We start from the raw sequence: 17451 nt of genomic DNA on the forward strand, positions 1-17451 counted from the left end.
TGTTACTATAAAATCATCCCCATTCTAAATAACCCTACTGACATTTGTTTACATTTCCCTTTGTAAGCCTTTTATAAAGGAAGAGATTAATATACACAGATATGAATATTGTCTTCATGACATCTGAATGGTATTATCCACTCCGTCAAAACAGGAACTGAGAGGGCTTTATTTCTGTTCTGTTTACCCCACCCCAACTGTTGATTATCAGGATCTGAATTTTTCATCATTTCTCACAATATCGATAACTGGTTACTGTGTTCCTAGGTAGGCATTACTATTCTATCATGTGATAAAGATGAAATACAAAGACTGAATTTAATTTCCAATACAATTTTAGAGCCCGAGGGAGTTTCAGATTTTATAGTTAGACTGTTCTTGAGATGGCAGAGAATATTGAATCCAAAAAGATCAAGTATGAATTGCTCAAGTCTGCATGGGGATTACAATGGACAGGAACTAGTCCTTGGGAATACTGTTGACCAGTCCAACACTATTTCCATTACTGCCTCCTTAACAGATTAAAAAACACTTGTCATAAATTTAAGACGCTGTTTTGTATATGCTAATTGATATTTTACTTTTTTTCCAATTGATATTTTAAAAATGAAATGTATTTTTGAATTTCTTACATAGGTTACAACTGATTAGTGGAAGAGAAGAATCAGACAGGAGTGACTGAATTTCTTTTCTTGAGCCTCACAGATCATAGTGGAAGAGAAGAATCAGACAGGAGTGACTGAATTTCTTTTCTTGAGCCTCACAGATCATCTCCATCAACAGATTGTCCTCTTTGTCATGCTTCTCTTCATCTATCTTGTCACCCTGGGGGGTAAGATAGGGATGGTAATTCTCATATGGACTGATCCCATATTCCACACGCCTATGTACTTTTTCTCAGCCACTTGTCCTTTGTAGATCTCTGTTCCTCTTCTTCCATTGCCCCCAAGATGCTGTGTGATATCTTTGCAGAGAAAAAATGCGTCTCTTTTATGGCTTGTGCTGCACAGATGTGGTTCTTTGGCCTTTTTGTGGCAACTGAATGTTTTTTCCTGGCTTCCATGGCGTATGACCGGTATATGGCCATCTGTAAGCCTTTGCTGTATAGACTTATTATGTCCCAGAGGGTCTGTGTGCAGCTGGTGGTAGGGCCTTATGCCATGGCTCTTATATACAGCATGACCTATATGATGTTGGTTTCACTTACCCTTCTGTGGTCAAAAGTCATTAATCATTTCTGTGATTTTTCACCACTGCTTTCTCTTGCATGTGCAGACACTTCCATGATTCAGTTTGTATTTTTCTTTTTGGCTGGATCTGTACAAATATTCAGTGGCCTGATCATAATGATCTCCTATGTTTGCATCCTGGTGGCTGCCTTGAAGATCCAGACTGCTGATGGGAGGCAGAAAGCTTTCTCCACTTGCTCTTCTCACCTGGCCATTGTCTCCATGCTGTATGGGACTCTTTTCTTTATCTATGTTTGGCCTGGCTCAATTTCATCCCTGGATATCAGTAAAGTGATTTCTCTATTTTATACTGTGGTAATCCCCATGTTGAACCCCCTTATCTACAGTCTGAAGAACAAGGAGGTAAAAAAATGTATTCAGGAGGAAGTTTGAAAGGAAAAATTCTCTAATGCTTTTGGTAAAATAGAACTGTGCTGTGTTGTACCATAGAGGTTGGTTCATAATGTGTAGTAAAAATAACACTGGGCTGAGAATGAGAAGCTCTCTTTAATCCTGGGTAGTTACCAGGTTACTTATACTTGATATATTTTTTTCTTCAGTCTTCTGCATTGCAAAAACGATGGGGAATACAACATAATTTACAGATATTAACAGTATAAATGTAATGTATGCCAGAAGAAAAATCCAGAACATTTATATATTCTCAAATGTGGGATGACATTTATTATAGCAAATGTTATAAGGGAAAGATATTAAATGGAAAGAGAGAGTTCATTAATAAAGGTGTCATAGACCTTGTTAAAAGTTGAACAATGGAAAGTGAGAACACAGTTGCAAAACAGGTGACTCACAATGAGTTAATGTCCCAGTCGGAAAGTGCTGAACATATATGTGTGTATATATATACACAGTAGAGAAATGGGCCAATTGAAGGAGCATTTGGCACAACTGGAAATGCAAAAGGCCAAAAATATAAATATATAAAAACTGTTCAACTTTGCAATTGTTTAAGTAAATAAAATTAAAATGAGAATGTTCTTTTCATTTATCTGATTATCAAACACTAAAATGATTATGTGCAATGCTGGTAAGGTTACCACTGGACATAGATGGTAATTTTACACTTATCTACTTCAGCTGAGTGTAGAATAGCTACATTTTTAAAAGTAATTTGAAGATTTCTACTAAAATTCACATAATCTTTTACCTAGCTATCTTACATTTGGAAATCTGTGCTACAGAAAAAAAATATCAGACACAAATGTTACAGCATCATTTATAGGGGATAAAAGAAAACTAGTTTGTATCATTGGGAGAAACATACACTCTGTCTTTGAAATGTTGCACAGCTAATTATAAAAAGTGGAAGTTTATATTTATACTTTGGTTTGGAGGAAACTCCCTCATACAATCATTGACAGATGGGGCAAAAAACCAAGTCAAAATTTAATCTGCAGAACTGATCACAGTTTGTGTTGGTTTGCAACCTCCTTGGGAGGCTGCCATGAAATGAGTGGCCCCCATCACAAAGGGCAGAAGAGACCAAAGAAAGCAGACAACTTCAGGATAGTAGATGGCAGGTTTAACAGGCATAACAGGCATAACATAATTTAAGAGGTTGTTCTGGGTGCTGGGTAGCAGAGTGTATCTCTGCTACCTCCTGACAAATCTTCAGTTTATATAGAAGCCATAAAGGGGTTCAGTCATATACACCACCCAGAGAGTCCCAAGAACACATCACTCTCTCAAGGCTATGTCACTGGGGCAGCTTTTGGGAGCAGAAAAGGTCTATAGAATGCATATTCCAAGGATAGGAGACAGGGGAGGAAGTTCAGGTTGCCAGGGTCCAGCTCACAGGTCAACCAGAGCTCAGGTATTCTTCATGACCTCCCCCAACACTTTGTAAAATAAAATAAAATAAAAAAGGTGCAGGTAAAACTTACCTACTGTGTAAAATATATTGGTACATACGTATGTACACGATCATGGAGAGAAGTGTGCAAAGTTACTGGTCAAACTGTTAACCTCGGTTACTTCAGTAGGGCGACGTTGGAAGTAGCATTGGGGGCGGGGGTTAGGGTGCTTCATGCTCATGTGAATTGTTGGACTTGTTTTACAACAAATGTTTAATTTTGTAACTAAAATTTATTTTTGAAAAGCCATAATCTGTGTCAAAACTGAATGAATGAATACATCTGTAAGTAAATAAATTTGGATGAATGGACTCAATGCCTTCTGGTACGGCTGCTTCTCCATTCTAACACTCTGATTTTGTGAAATACTTTTAAATACTGGTGAATGAAATCTTTATCAAAAACTAAGTAAAATGGGGAGGTGGGAGTGGGGATGGGGTAATTCCGGGATGGGCACTGAGGAATCCCATCCCATTGATGGGATGAGCACTGGGTATTATATTAGATGTTGGCAAATTGAATTTAAATTTAAAAAATGTAAAAAAAAAACCCCAAATAAAATGGAGATATTCTTAGCAACTCTGTGCTTCAGTCTCTTAGTTTTTCCCTATAAGGATCAGTATTTTCTCCCTCCAACCTCCCCTCTGGTCTATAATTTTTATACAAGGTGGTAGGTTTTCTCCTTATTAAAAGCATCAAAATGATTTAAAAAATGCTAAAATCAAAATGACCCAGTGCAAATGGTGAACTTTGAAAAGTAAACCAAATGTTATCTTAAATAGATCCATGTTAAATAGATCCATTTTATACTTGTTGTAGCACAACATTTCATAGAAAGAATGTATGCTTCTCCTAGCGTTACAAATTCAGCGTATTTCCTTTTATTCCCCCTACAAATGATATCCCAATATTGGTGTCTGGTATTTATATACCTGTAACCCAGACTTCCAAATATAAGATAGTTAGGTCGAAGATTATGAATGATTAATTTTGTTAATTGTCAGTTTTCTGAAATTTCCCAGTACCGTACTACTCAGAGTTGTTGAGACTTGGGCTTAGGTGTGCCAAAGGGACATGTGTTTTTATCTAGAATGATCAACAGTTTCTTCCTCGTCAGACTTTGTCTTAAAATGACTCTATTCTGCATCTCCATTACATGTCTCAAATCTGTCACCTGTGAGATAGTAATTTCCTAGTATGAGAGCTGAAGTATTTTCTGCCATTTTAATGGCTTCTTAAACATGCATGATGCACATCCTATTGAATGGGGGTTGGGAGGAGAACAGCAGGCAGCAAGTGATGATTATAAATTTCTTGAACTGCTCTATGGTCCTTTTCCAAGCATATGCAAATATATTCAAACCAACTGTCTTCCTCTAGCTCTCGTTATTGCTGTTCTGATCTAATGTATTCTGTCTAGAATTCTCTTCCTACCATATTCATGTGGATTAGCTACTCGTTTTTCACATACTGTGTAAGTGTTACTGCCCCTTAGAGACTCACCCTAAGGAAGTGATTCTCAGAGACAGGGCCAATTAGAGCCTACCCTCTGTATTTTGTTCTTATGGCACCATGTTCTTTTCCTTTAGATTTTATAGGTGTAACACCGTGCATCTTAAACTAGATTTTTATTTTGTTTTTATTGGTAAGAAATGTTCCCAACAGATTTTTTCCTACAGAGCAGTGACAGAAATTCATTGTAGGTGCGTTTTTTTTGTTTGTTCACCCTGAAAATCTTTAAGTGGTTCTCCTCATTTTGTAAAGAAAAAGTGAATTAGCCCCAATATCAGAGGGAAGTTGTCTGTCAGTTAAGGCCTCCACTCACCAAAATCTCCCAAACTGTAGTATCAGCTCCTGGCAGAAGGCCATGGATTTTTATATGGCATTTCTGAGAAGCTGGATGTAATTCTTAGCTTTGTTTCTCTATAGATGAGGCATTTTTGTCTCTGGTATCTTCCAAGATTTTTTTTTCTTAGTTTTGATTTTCTGTGCCTGGGTATAGTTTTCCTGGCATTTATTTGCTTGGTGTTCTTTGAGCTCCCTGGAGCTATGGTTTTGTGTCTAATTTTTTTAAAAAAGATTTTATGTATTTATTCATGAGAGACACAGAGAGGCAGAGACAGAGGCAGAGGGAGAAGCAGGCTCCCTTCAGGGAGCCCAATGTGGGACTCCATCCCAAGACCCCAGGATCACTCCCTGAGATGAAAGCAGACACTCAGACACCACTGAGACACTCAGGTATCCTTTGTGTCTAAGTTTAATTGGGGGAAAATAATTAGTTTCAAATCTTTTTATTTTTTTTTAAGATTGATTTATTTGAGAGAGAGGGAGAATGTTGAGGGGAAGGGGAAGAGGGAGAGGGAGAATCTGAAGCACACTCCTACTGAGCACAGAGCCTGATGCAGTGCTTAATCTCATGACCTTGAGATCATGAGCCGAAAACCAGAGTCAAACGCTCAACTGACTGAGCCACCCAGACACTCTCCAAATATTTCTTCTATTCCTTCCTCTTTTATCTTTTGATATTCCCATCATGTATATGTTACACTTTTTGCAGTTGTTGCCCCAAAGACCTTCCTTAGATATTTGTCTCTGTTCCTTTTTTTTTTCTTCTTCTTCTTCTTCTTTTTTTTTTTTTGGTCTTTGTTCACTTTCCTTTTACAAGTTTTTGAAGTTTCTATTGCTCTGTCCTCAGGCTCATTGATTCTTTCCTTGGCTGTGTCCAGTCTACTGAGTCCATCAAAGGCATTCTTCATTTTGGTTACAGTGTTTTTGATCTCCAGCATTTTAATCATAGTTGATTTAAATTCCTGGCCTGATAATTCTTACATCTCTACCATGTCTGGTTCTGATGCTTATTGTCTCTTCAGATCATTTATTTGCCTTTCCGTAACTGCCATGTAATTTTTTCTTGGTAACCAGATGTGATGCTCCAGGTAACAGGGGTGGCTATAAAGAGGCCTTTAGCAAGGTGGTGGCAAGGTATGGAGGGCGAGGAGTGATCTGTAGTCCTCTGATTAGGTCTCAAGCTTTTGGTGGAGCTATGCCTCTGCATTGTGAACTTCACAAGTGTTTCTCAGTGTTTTTTTTTTTTTCTCTCCCTTGTAAGTTGGGACAGGATGATCAGACTGGACTGGAGTGGGTTATTTCCTTCCTCCACATGGAAGGCTAGAGGAGACTGATGTTGGCCATTTCCCTTCCCCAGATTCATCAGGCTCTGAGAGTACCTGAGCAGGGGATTGTGTGGTTAACTAGTTTCTCCTGAGGCAGGAGTACAGAGCCTCTGATGGGTTTCAGGATGCTTCCTCTTCTCCCCTGATGGAAGCACAAGGGGATTTTTCTCTTACATTTACTATCGGGACCTACTTTGAGACCCTAGAGATGAATCTCACTCTGTTGTTCAGGTTTTCCTATCCAGGCACTGGTTCCAATGGCAGTTTCCTCTTGTGAGTAAACTGTGACTCTCTGCTTTCACCTCTCTTTCCAGTCTTGGGGGTAGTGGTTTGCCCTGTGTCCTCCCTTGTCTTACAGATCCAAGAAGAGTTATTGATTCTTCTGTATCTTTAGCTTTTTACTTATTAGGAAGAATGACTTCTAATATCCTTACCTGCAGAACTAAAAGTCTAAAATCTCTTCCTGGTTTTTGCAATAATGTTCTTTCTGGCTGAGAGCTCTCATCTTCCAACATATGCCTGGGGAATGCCTCACCTCTCTGCCTTGGCTTGGAGATAATTTTCTCAATAAGAATTACTCTAAGTTATATAACATTGAATTTTTAATCATCGCTACCCCACTAGGAAACTTATATTCCCTTTGCTCTGGTCAAACCTTTTTCTATTATTCATCACACTTATTACATTCCAACCTATAACATTTAAATAGATTATTTTGTATTTATTTTTGTTTCAAGTTTTTATTTGAATTCTGGTTAGTTAATATATTGTGTAGTATTGATTTTGGGAGTAGAATTTAGTGATTCATTACTTACATACAATACCTAGTACTCATCACAGCAAGTGCTCTCCTTAATCCCCATCACCCACTTAGCCCATCTCCCACCCATCTTCCCTCCAGTAACCAGCAGTTTGTTCTTTTGTTCCCTATAGTTAACAGTCTCTTAGGTTTGCTTCAAGCAAACCATCAAAGTCTCAGAGAACAGGCAGCAGCCTCTGTGATATTGGCCATAGCAATCTCTTACCAGACACGTTGCTGGAGGCAAGGAAAACAGAAGCAAAAATGAAGTATTGGGATTTCATCCAGATAAAAACTTCTGCAGAGCAAAGGAAACAATCAACAAAACTAAAAGATAACCTGTGTAATGGGAGAAGATATTTGCAAATGACATATCTGATAAAGGGTTAGTATCCCAAACCTATAAAGAACCTCTCAAACTCAACATGCAAAACAAATAATCCAGTTAAGAAATGAGCAGAAGACTTGAATAGATATTTTTCCAAAGAAGACATACAGATGGCAGTTATATTACAATATATAAACCTGTGTATAGAACCTACTACCCAGCAGTTGCACTACTTGGTCTTTTTTTTTTTTTTTAAGATTTTATTTATTTGTTCATAAGAGACATAGGCAGAAGGAGAAGCAGGCTCCATGTAGGGATCCCAATGTGGGACTCAATCCTGGGACTCCAGGGTCACACCCTGGGTCAAAGGCATGTGCTAAACTGCTGAGCCACCCACAGATCCCCGTCACTATGGCCATCAGCTAGCTCTATGTTTCTGTAACATTGTTTCCTACTGCAATCTGGTCTAGAGAAGAGAGATACCACTAATATTAGTGATACTAGTGCCCTCGTGTCTTTTCTAAAGATGGTAGAAATTGTGGTAGAAATGGATTTGTATCTCTAAAGCCCAATGATCTGTGTGATGAGATCACGTTTGGATCAGTCATGACCTTGGCGGAAATGAATTCCAGGAGGTGTATATTGGAAGAAGTCAAGGGCCAACCAGGCAGTGGAGGTCATGTAGTTATACAAGCATTGTCCAAAGTCTGGCACTTAGAATTCAATCTTTGTTCACTTCTTCCCTCTCCCATCCAGAACAAACTTCTGTCCATTCAAATTTGATTTTCCTGGGAAGATCTCTCAAAGAAACAACCTAATTCTTTTCCATTATTACAGAATGTTCACATTACCCAACCCTTTGAAGAAGTTAGATTAATCTCCCAATTTTTCTTCCTACAGTCAGATTCTTAAAATTATGACTTATTCACTCATTTGTTTAAAAATATTTATTGAACATTTACTCTTTAGAGCACTATCCCAGAAGCTGGGGGTAAAGTGTAGAAAAACTAACAAAATCCATACTTGTTATAGGATGGTATGATATGATAAAAATTCAGTGTTATGTAATGGTAATTGTTTTGAAGAAAAAACTGTGTAAGAGGGAAGGCAGGTGATGGTTGGGGTGGGATTAGCTCTACTCTTTTACAAAGGATGATTGAAGATGGCCTTTATGATGAACAGAAATCTGAATGAGGTGAAGAAGAAAATTGTGCAGATATCTGGAGAGAAATGCACTAGAAGCAGAAGGAAGGAAGAGAGAGGAAGATTCTGAGGTAGAATCCTGCTTTGCTCATTCCCAGAATAGAAAGTGGACTGAGTGTCCTGATGAGAGGTAGGAGAATCCAGACCTTTCTTTTCATCTCCTCCACTGAGCTCTTATGATGTCTGAATGGGTTAATACTCTCAAAGCACTTTGAAGAGTGCCCAGCATGTAGTAAACATCTCCTGTGACAAGATTAATGCCCTGTTTCAACTTTTTTTGTGAATAAATTGATCTCATCTGTTTTCTGAAATACTTTGAAAGATTCCTCATTGCTTACAGAAAGAAATTCAAACTCCTTTGCTTGACGTTAAAGATTTTTATGAATTTTGAGACCCCAATCATTTTCCTACCCTTATATTTGAATTTTTTATATAGCCAATGTGGACTACTTTTGTCTTTCAAAAATGCTGTCTAAATTTATGGCTCTTCTTTGCTGCATAGGCACCTCCATCTCATTTTTATTTGCCTATATCTTACTTCCCTTTGAGACTAATCACATCCAAGAGACTATTTTCAAACCTTCAGGCTACAATGATCCTGCTGTCCTGGTAACTCATGGTCCTATCATATGGGTCTCGCATGCTGCAGTGTTTCCAAACACCTTCTGATTATAATCTCTCTGAAGCAAGGCTCTATTTTAGGTTCCCCAACTTTCACACTGCCAAAGGTGGTCATCATGTAGCTGTTGCAAGCTCAAAGCTGGATTTTGCGGTATGTGGGTGGCTCATTTGAGCATCTGACTCTTGATTTCAGCTCAGATCATGATTTTGGGGTCTGAGATTGAGCCCTGTGTGGGGCTTCACACTTAGCACAGAGTCATTTGGGATTCTCTCTCCTTCCTCCTCTGTCCCCTCCCCCCATGCTCTTTCTGTTTCTCTCTTTCTCTAAAATAAATAAATGACTAAATAAAATCTTTAAAACAACAACAGCAACAGACCCCAAAATATACCTGGATTTCGAAGTGTGTGTGTGGGTGGTCCCAAAGGGAGAGATAGGTTTGTTTTTTTTTTTAATTACAATGGATTCAAGTAACAATATTTATTTCTTGAAATAACTTTAATATTTTCTCTATAGTCCCTATCTCCTGAGCTTTTTGTTCCTTAAGGGAATTGGCTCTTACATACACAACAACTCTTTAGAAAAACGTCTGCTGTGTGTTGGGCATATTGAGACAATAAATGCCTTTTTGAAGTGTGAGTGGAAGGCCCAGATTTCAAGATGGTATCACTGCATTGTGTGTCTTCCTAGACACCTGGAAGAGTTGAGAAGAATGATCAGTCTACCTTTGTAGGGTAATTGGTTTTTATATCAGAGAATGCTACTTTCATAATTTACTGTGACATAGATAGGCAATCGGTCTAGGGCATGTTTCTTCAGATAGGTGCATTAGGTGATTTCGTAAATTGCCTTCAGGGGTTCTAAATATAAAAGGAATGAGTTTAGGCTCCTGGAAAAGCATCACCTTCAAGCTTCCTGTGAAAAATAATTTGGTACAAGTCAAATGTTTAGTTTAAGTAAACTAACTTGGTTTATTTTATTTTATTTTATTTTATTTTTTTAATTAACTTTTATTGGTGTTTAATTTACCAACATACAGAAAAACACCCAGTGCTCATCCCGTCAAGTGTCCACCTCAGTGCCCGTCACCCATTCCCCTCCAACACCCGCCCTCCTCCCCTTCCACCACCCCTAGTTCGTTTCCCCGAGTTAGGAGTCTTTATGTTCTGTCTCCCTTCCTGATATTTCCCAACATTTCTTTTCCCTTCCTTTATATTCCCTTTCACTATTATTCATATTCCCCCAATGAATGAGAACATACACTGTTTGTCCTTCTCCGATTGACTTATTTCACTCAGCATAATACCCTCCAGTTCCATCCACGTTGAAGCAAATGGTGGGTATTTGTCGTTTCTAATTGCTGAGTAATATTCCATTGTATACATAAACCACATCTTCTTTATCCATTCATCTTTCGATGGACACCGAGGCTCCTTCCACAGTTTGGCTATTGTGGCCATTGCTGATAGAAACATCGGGGTGCAGGTGTCCCGACGTTTCATTGCATCTGAATCTTTGGGGTAAATCCCCAATAGTGCAATTGCTGGGTCGTAGGGCAGGTCTATTTTTAACTCTTTGAGGAACCTCCACACAGTTTTCCAGAGTGGCTGCACCAGTTCACATTCCCACCAACAGTGTAAGAGGGTTCCCTTTTCTCCGCATCCTCTCCAACATTTGTTGTTTCCTGCCTTGTTAATTTTCCCCATTCTCACTGGTGTGAGGTGGTATCTCATTGTGGTTTTGATTTGTATTTCCCTGATGGCAAGTGATGCAGAGCATTTTCTCATGTGCTTGTTGGCCATGTCCATGTCTTCCTCTGTGAGATTTCTCTTCATGTCTTTTGCCCATTTCATGATTGGATTGTTTGTTTCTTTGGTGTTGAGTTTAATTAGTTCTTTATAGATTTTGGAAACTAGCCCTTTATCTGATATGTCATTTGCAAATATCTTCTCCCATTCTGTAGGTTGTCTTTTAGTTTTGTTGACTGTATCCTTTGCTGTGCAAAAGCTTCTTATCTTGATGAAGTCCCAATAGTTCATTTTTGCTTTTGTTTCTTTTGCCTTCGTGGATGTATCTTGCAAGAAGTTACTGTGGCCAAGTTCAAAAAGGGTGTTGCCTGTGTTCTCCTCTAGGATTTTGATGGAATCTTGTCTCACATTTAGATCTCTCATCCATTTTGAGTTTATCTTTGTGTATGGTGCAAGAGAGTGGTCCAGTTTCATTCTTCTGCATGTGGATGTCCAATTTTCCCAGCACCATTTATTGAAGAGACTGTCTTTCTTCCAATGGATAGTCTTTCCTCCTTTATCGAATATTAGATGACCGTACATTTCAGGGTCCACTTCTGGGTTCTCTATTCTGTTCCATTGATCTATGTGTCTGTTTTTGTGCCAGTACCACACTGTCTTGATGACCACAGCTTTGTAATACAACCTGAAATCTGGCATTGTGATGCCCCCAGCTAAGGTTTTCTTTTTTAAAATTCCCCTGGCTATTCGGGGTCTTTTCTGATTCCACACAAATCTTAAAATAATTTGTTCTAACTCTCTGAAGAAAGTCCATGGTATTTTGATAGGGATTGCATTAAACGTATAAATTGCCCTGGGTAACATTGACATTTTTACAATATTAATTCTGCCAATCCATGAGCATGGAATATTTTTCCATCTCTTTGTGTCTTCCTCAATTTCTTTCAGAAGTGTTCTATAGTTTTTAGGGTATAGATCTTTTACCTCTTTGGTTAGGTTTATTCCTAGGTATCTTATGCTTTTGGGTGCAATTGTAAATGGGATTGACTCCTTAATTTCTCTTTCTTCAGTCTCATTGTTAGTGTATAGAAATGCCATTGATTTCTGGGCATTGATTTTGTATCCTGCCACGCTACCAAATTGCTGTATGAGTTCTAGCAATCTGGGGGTGGAGGCTTTTGGGTTTTCTATGTAGAGTATCATGTCATCGGCGAAGAGGGAGAGTTTGACTTCTTCTTTGCCAATTTGAATGCCTTTAATGTCTTTTTGTTGTCTGATTGCTGAGGCGAGGACTTCCAGAACTATGTTGAACAGCAGTGGTGAGAGTGGACATCCCTGTCTTGTTCCTGATCTTAGGGGAAAGGCTCCCAGTGCTTCCCCATTGAGAATGATATTTGCTGTGGGCTTTTCGTAGATGGCTTTTAAGATGTCGAGGAAAGTTCCCTCTATCCCAACACTCTGAAGGGTTTTGATCAGGAATGGATGCTGTATTTTGTCAAATGCTTTCTCTGCATCTAATGAGAGTATCATATGGTTCTTGGTTTTTCTCTTGCTGATATGATGAATCACATTGATGGTTTTACGAGTGTTGAACCAGCCTTGTGTCCCAGGGATAAATCCTACTTGGTCATGGTGAATAATTTTCTTAATGTGTTGTTGGATCCTATTGGCTAGTATCTTGTTGAGAATTTTTGCATCCATGTTCATCAGGGATATTGGTCTGTAATTCTCCTTTTTGGTGGGGTCTTTGTCTGGTTTCGGAATTAAGGTGATGCTGGCCTCATAGAACGAATTTGGAAGTACTCCATCTCTTTCTATCTTTCCAAACAGCTTTAGTAGAATAGGTATGATTTCTTCTTTAAACATTTGATAGAATTCCCCTGGGAAGCCATCTGGCCCTGGACTCTTGTGTCTTGGGAGGTTTTTGATGACTGCTTCAATTTCCTCCCTGGTTATTGGCCTGTTCAGGTTTTCTATTTCTTCCTGCTCCAGTTTTGGTAGTTTGTGGCTTTCCAGGAATGCGTCCATTTCTTCTAGATTTCCTAATTTATTGGCGTACAGCTGTTCATAATATATTTTTAAAATTGTTTGTATTTCCTTGGTGTTGGTAGTGATGTCCCCTTTCTCATTCATGATTTTATTAATTTGAGTCTTCTCTCTCTTCTTTTTAATAAGGTTGGCTAATGGTTTATCTATCTTATTAATTCTTTCAAAGAACCAACTCCTGGTTCTGTTGATCTGTTCCACAGTTCTTTTGGTCTCGATATCATTGAGTTCTGCTCGAATTTTAATTAACTCTCTTCTTCTGCTAGGGGTGGGGTCTATTTGTTGCTTTTTCTCTAGTTCCTTTATGTGTAAGGTGAGCTTTTGAATTTGAGATCTTTCCAGTTTTTGAATGTATGCTTGTATTGCGATGTATTTCCCCCTCAGGACTGCTTTTGCTGCATCCCAAAGATTTTGAACGGTTGTATCTTCATTTTCATTAGTTTCCATGAATCTTTTTAATTCTTCCTTAATTTCCTGGTTGACCTTTTCATCTTTTAGCAGGATGGTCCTTAACCTCCACGTGTTTGTGGTCCTTCCATATTTCTTGTTGTGATTAAGTTCTAATTTCAAGGCATTATGGTCTGAGAATATACAGGGGACTATCCCGATCTTTTGGTATCGGTTCAGACCCGATTTGTGACCCAGTATGTGGTCTATTCTGGAGAAAGTTCCATGTGCACTTGAGAAGAATGTGTATTCAGTTGAGTTTGGATGTAAAGTTCTGTAGATATCTGTGAAATCCATCTGGTCCAGTGTATCATTTAAAGCTCTCGTTTCTTTGGAGATGTTGTGCTTAGAAGACCTATCCAGGGTAGAAAGAGCTAGATTGAAGTCACCAAGTATAAGTGTATTATTATCAAGGTATTTCTTGAGTTTGGTTATTAATTGGTTTAAATATTTGGCAGCTCCCACATTCGGGGCATATATATTGAGGAGTGTTAAGTCCTCTTGTTGGATAGATCCTTTGAGTATGAGATAGTGTCCCTCTTCATCTCTCACTATAGTCTTCGGGGTAAATTTTAATTTATCTGATATAAGGATGGCAACCCCTGCTTTCTTTTGAGGACCATTTGAATGGTAAATGGTTCTCCAACCTTTTATTTTCAGGTTGTAGGTGTCCTTCTGTCTAAAATGAGTCTCTTGTAGACAGCAAATAGATGGGTCCTGCTTTTTTATCCAGTCTGAAACCCTGCGCCTTTTGATGGGGTCATTAAGCCCGTTCACATTCAGAGTTACTATTGATAGATATGAGTTTAGTGTCATCATATCTATTCAGTCCTTGTTTTTGTGGATTGTTCCACTGAACTTCTTCTTAAAGGGGAATTTTAAGAGTCCCCCTTAAAATTTCTTGCAGAGCTGGTTTGGAGGTCACATATTCTTTCAGTTGCTGCCTGTCTTGGAAGCTCTTTATCTCTCCTTCCATTTTGAATGAAAGCCTTGCTGGGTAAAGTATTCTTGGTTGCATGTTCTTTTCATTTAGGACCCTGAATATATCCTGCCAGCCCTTTCTGGCCTGCCAGGTCTCTGTGGAGAGGTCTGCTGTTACCCTAATATTCCTCCCCATAAAAGTCAGGGACTTTTTTTCTCTTGCTGCTTTAAGGATCTTCTCCTTATCTTCGGAATTTGCAAGCTTCACTATTAAATGTCGAGGTGTTGAACGGTTTTTGTTGATTTTAGGGGGGGATCTCTCTATTTCCTGGATCTGAATGCCTGTTTCCCTTCCCAGATTCGGAAAGTTTTCAGCTAGGATTTGTTCAAATACATATTCTGGCCCTCTGTCCCTTTCGGCGCCCTCGGGAACCCCAATTAAATGTAGGTTTTTCTTCCTCAGGCTATCATTTATTTCCCTTAATCTATCCTCATGGTCTTTTAATTGCCTGTCTCTTTTTTCCTCAGTTTCCCTCTTTGCCATCAACTTGTCTTCTATGTCACTCACTCGTTCTTCCACCTCGTTAACCCTCGTCTTTAGGACTTCTAGCTTGGATTGCATCTCATTTAATTGATTTTTAATTTCTGCCTGATTGGATCTAAATTCTGCAGTCATGAAGTCTCTTGAGTCCTTTATGGTTTTTTCTAGAGCCAGCAGTAGCTGTAAAATAGTGCTTCTGAATTGGCTTTCTGACATTGAATTGTAATCCATATTTTGTAACTCTGTGGGAGAGTGGGCTGTTTCTGATTCTTTTTTTTGAGGTGAGGTTTTCCTTCTAGTCATTTTGCTCAGTGCAGAGTGGCCAAAAACAAGTTGTATTGGGAAAAGGAGAAAAAGAGAGAGAAGGAAAAAAAGAGAAAAAGAAAAAAGAGAAAGAAGAAAAAAATAGGGGAAAAAGAGAAGAAAAAGAAAGAAAAAGAAAGGAGAAAAAAGAAAAAAAGGGGGGGTGGGGGAAGCAATCAGAAATCAAGAAGAAAGAGAGAAAAAAAAAAGCACAAAACAAAACAAAACAAAAACAAAAACAAAAAAAACCACGGGGGAGTATCTTCCGATTCTGTATACTTTAAGTCCCTTGACTTCCCTTGGAACTGGTCCGTCTCGCTGGTCTTCTGGGGGAGGGGCCTGCTGTGCTGATTCTCAGGTGTTAGCACTTGGGGGAGCTGCTCTGCCCCTGCCTGGTGCAGGGCTCAGTGGGGGGTGTTTACCCCGTGAGGCCCCGGGAGGAAGCCACAGTGGCGGGGGCAGCTCTGGGACCCTGGAGTCAGCCCCCGCAGTAGCTCCGGGGCTCTCTGTCTGCAGGGCCTGGGGGCTCCGGGGCGGGGCAGCTGATCTGCTCAGCTCCAGGCAGGAGCGTCCTTGCTGTCCTGGGCCCTCCCGGCCTCTGCCTGTCCCGGGGAGGCCGGATCCTGGGCTGTGTCCCGGCGCCCTGTGTTCCGGGGCCTGCGCTGCTGGATTCGCGCTCCTGGCGGTGCAGCCCCCTCCGCGGAGCCGCCGCCCGAGCCCCTCCCAGCTGTTCCCGGAGCCGCGCAGCCCCCTCCGCGCGGAGCTTCTTCCTCCGCCCGAGCCGCCGCCGCTGAGCTGTTCCCGGAGCCCCGCAGCCCCCTCCGCGGAGCCGCCGCCGAGCCCCTCCGAGCTGCTCCGGGTCCCGCCGCGCGCTGCAGCCCTTAGGGAGCTCGGCGCATCTCCCGGGGCGCAGTTCCTCTGTTAGTGTCCCAGGGAGCCCGAGGGCATCCCCGCCCTCCTGGGGATCCTGCTCCAACTCCCCGGGAGGCCTTTCCGCGGGGAAGGTCGGTGCAGCTCCTGCTCCTCCGGGACGGGGCTCTCCTGTCCTGGGGACACTCGCCCCGGCCTCAGCCCGGCTCCTCGGGGCCCCTCCCCCTTGGAGGCCTTTTGTTTCTTTATTTCTTTTTCCCCGTCTTCCTACCTTGATAGAAGCGCGAACTCTTCTCACTGTAGCGTTCCAGCTGTTCTCTCTTTAAATCTCAGGCCGAATTCGTAGGTTTTCAGGATGATTGGATGGTTTTCTAGGTAATTTGCTGAGGACAGGTGACCTGGAGACCCTACTCCTCCGCCATCTTGCCCCTCCCCCCACTAACTTGGTTTAAATATACTAACTTGAATGTACCTGTTGGTTGAATTGGATGTTTGGCATAGAGATAGTGAAATGTGCTATTGGATTTATGGCTCATAAATGAGCCATAATGGATATTAGAATTAAGAGGCTTTGGCTTTTCTGTCTCTTCTTTCCTTTCCCTACATTTGGTCTTTTTTTTTGTTTGTTTTTTAAGATTTATTTATTTATTTGAGAGAGAGTGAGAGAGAATATAGTGGGGAGAGGGGCAGATAGAGAAGGTTCCCCTTTGAGCAGTGAAACCAACTTGGGCCTTGATCCCAGGACCCCAGGATCTTGACCTGAGCCAAAGGCAGATGCATAACTGCCTAGATCACCCAGGCACCCCTATGCTGGGTCTTATAAGAATCTACTGACCTGAATTCCATGTTGCTCACACCAAAACTCATATGCATATCTAGGATCATGATTTCTATGTGTTAGAATTTTTGGATTGGGAAAAATAAGGTAATATGCATTTTGACAGTTATGAACTATTGTTTTCATACACATCTTTCTTGAGTAAATTGCAAATATAAATATCAATGACCTGCGATGAGTTTGTATATTTAGAAAATATTGGGGATCCCTGGGTGGCCTATAGGTTTAGCGCCTGCCTTTGGCCCAGGGTGTGGTCCTGGACTCCAGGGATTGAGTCCCATATCGGGCTCCCTGCATGGAGCCTGCTTTTCCCTCTGCCTGTGTCTCTGCCTCTCTCTCTCTCTCTGTCTCTCATGAATACATAAATAAAATCTTAAAAAAAAGAAAAAAATATTACATTCTTGAACATCTTGATACTGAAATACAGTTTTTCTTTTTTTAAATTTTTTATTTATTCATAAGAGACACAGAGAGAAAAAGGCAGAGACAGAGAGAGAAGCAGTTTCCTTGTG

At 40.3% G+C, this 17451-nt stretch overlaps 1 protein-coding gene across 1 annotated transcript; it reads left to right on the top strand.

Annotated features, from left to right (window-relative positions):
- Nucleotides 1-717: 717 nt before the first annotated feature.
- Nucleotides 718-1622, top strand: LOC121471590 (olfactory receptor 5G3-like). The gene is given in 2 exon segments (XM_041722382.1): nt 718-895; nt 898-1622. Coding segments are annotated over 2 exon segments (822 nt in total). The 5' UTR covers nt 718-798.
- The last annotated feature ends 15829 nt before the right edge of the window (nt 1623-17451 follow it).

This window comes from Vulpes lagopus, chromosome 11 (assembly GCF_018345385.1).
Source record: "Vulpes lagopus strain Blue_001 chromosome 11, ASM1834538v1, whole genome shotgun sequence".
Classification (NCBI taxonomy): domain Eukaryota; kingdom Metazoa; phylum Chordata; class Mammalia; order Carnivora; family Canidae; genus Vulpes; species Vulpes lagopus.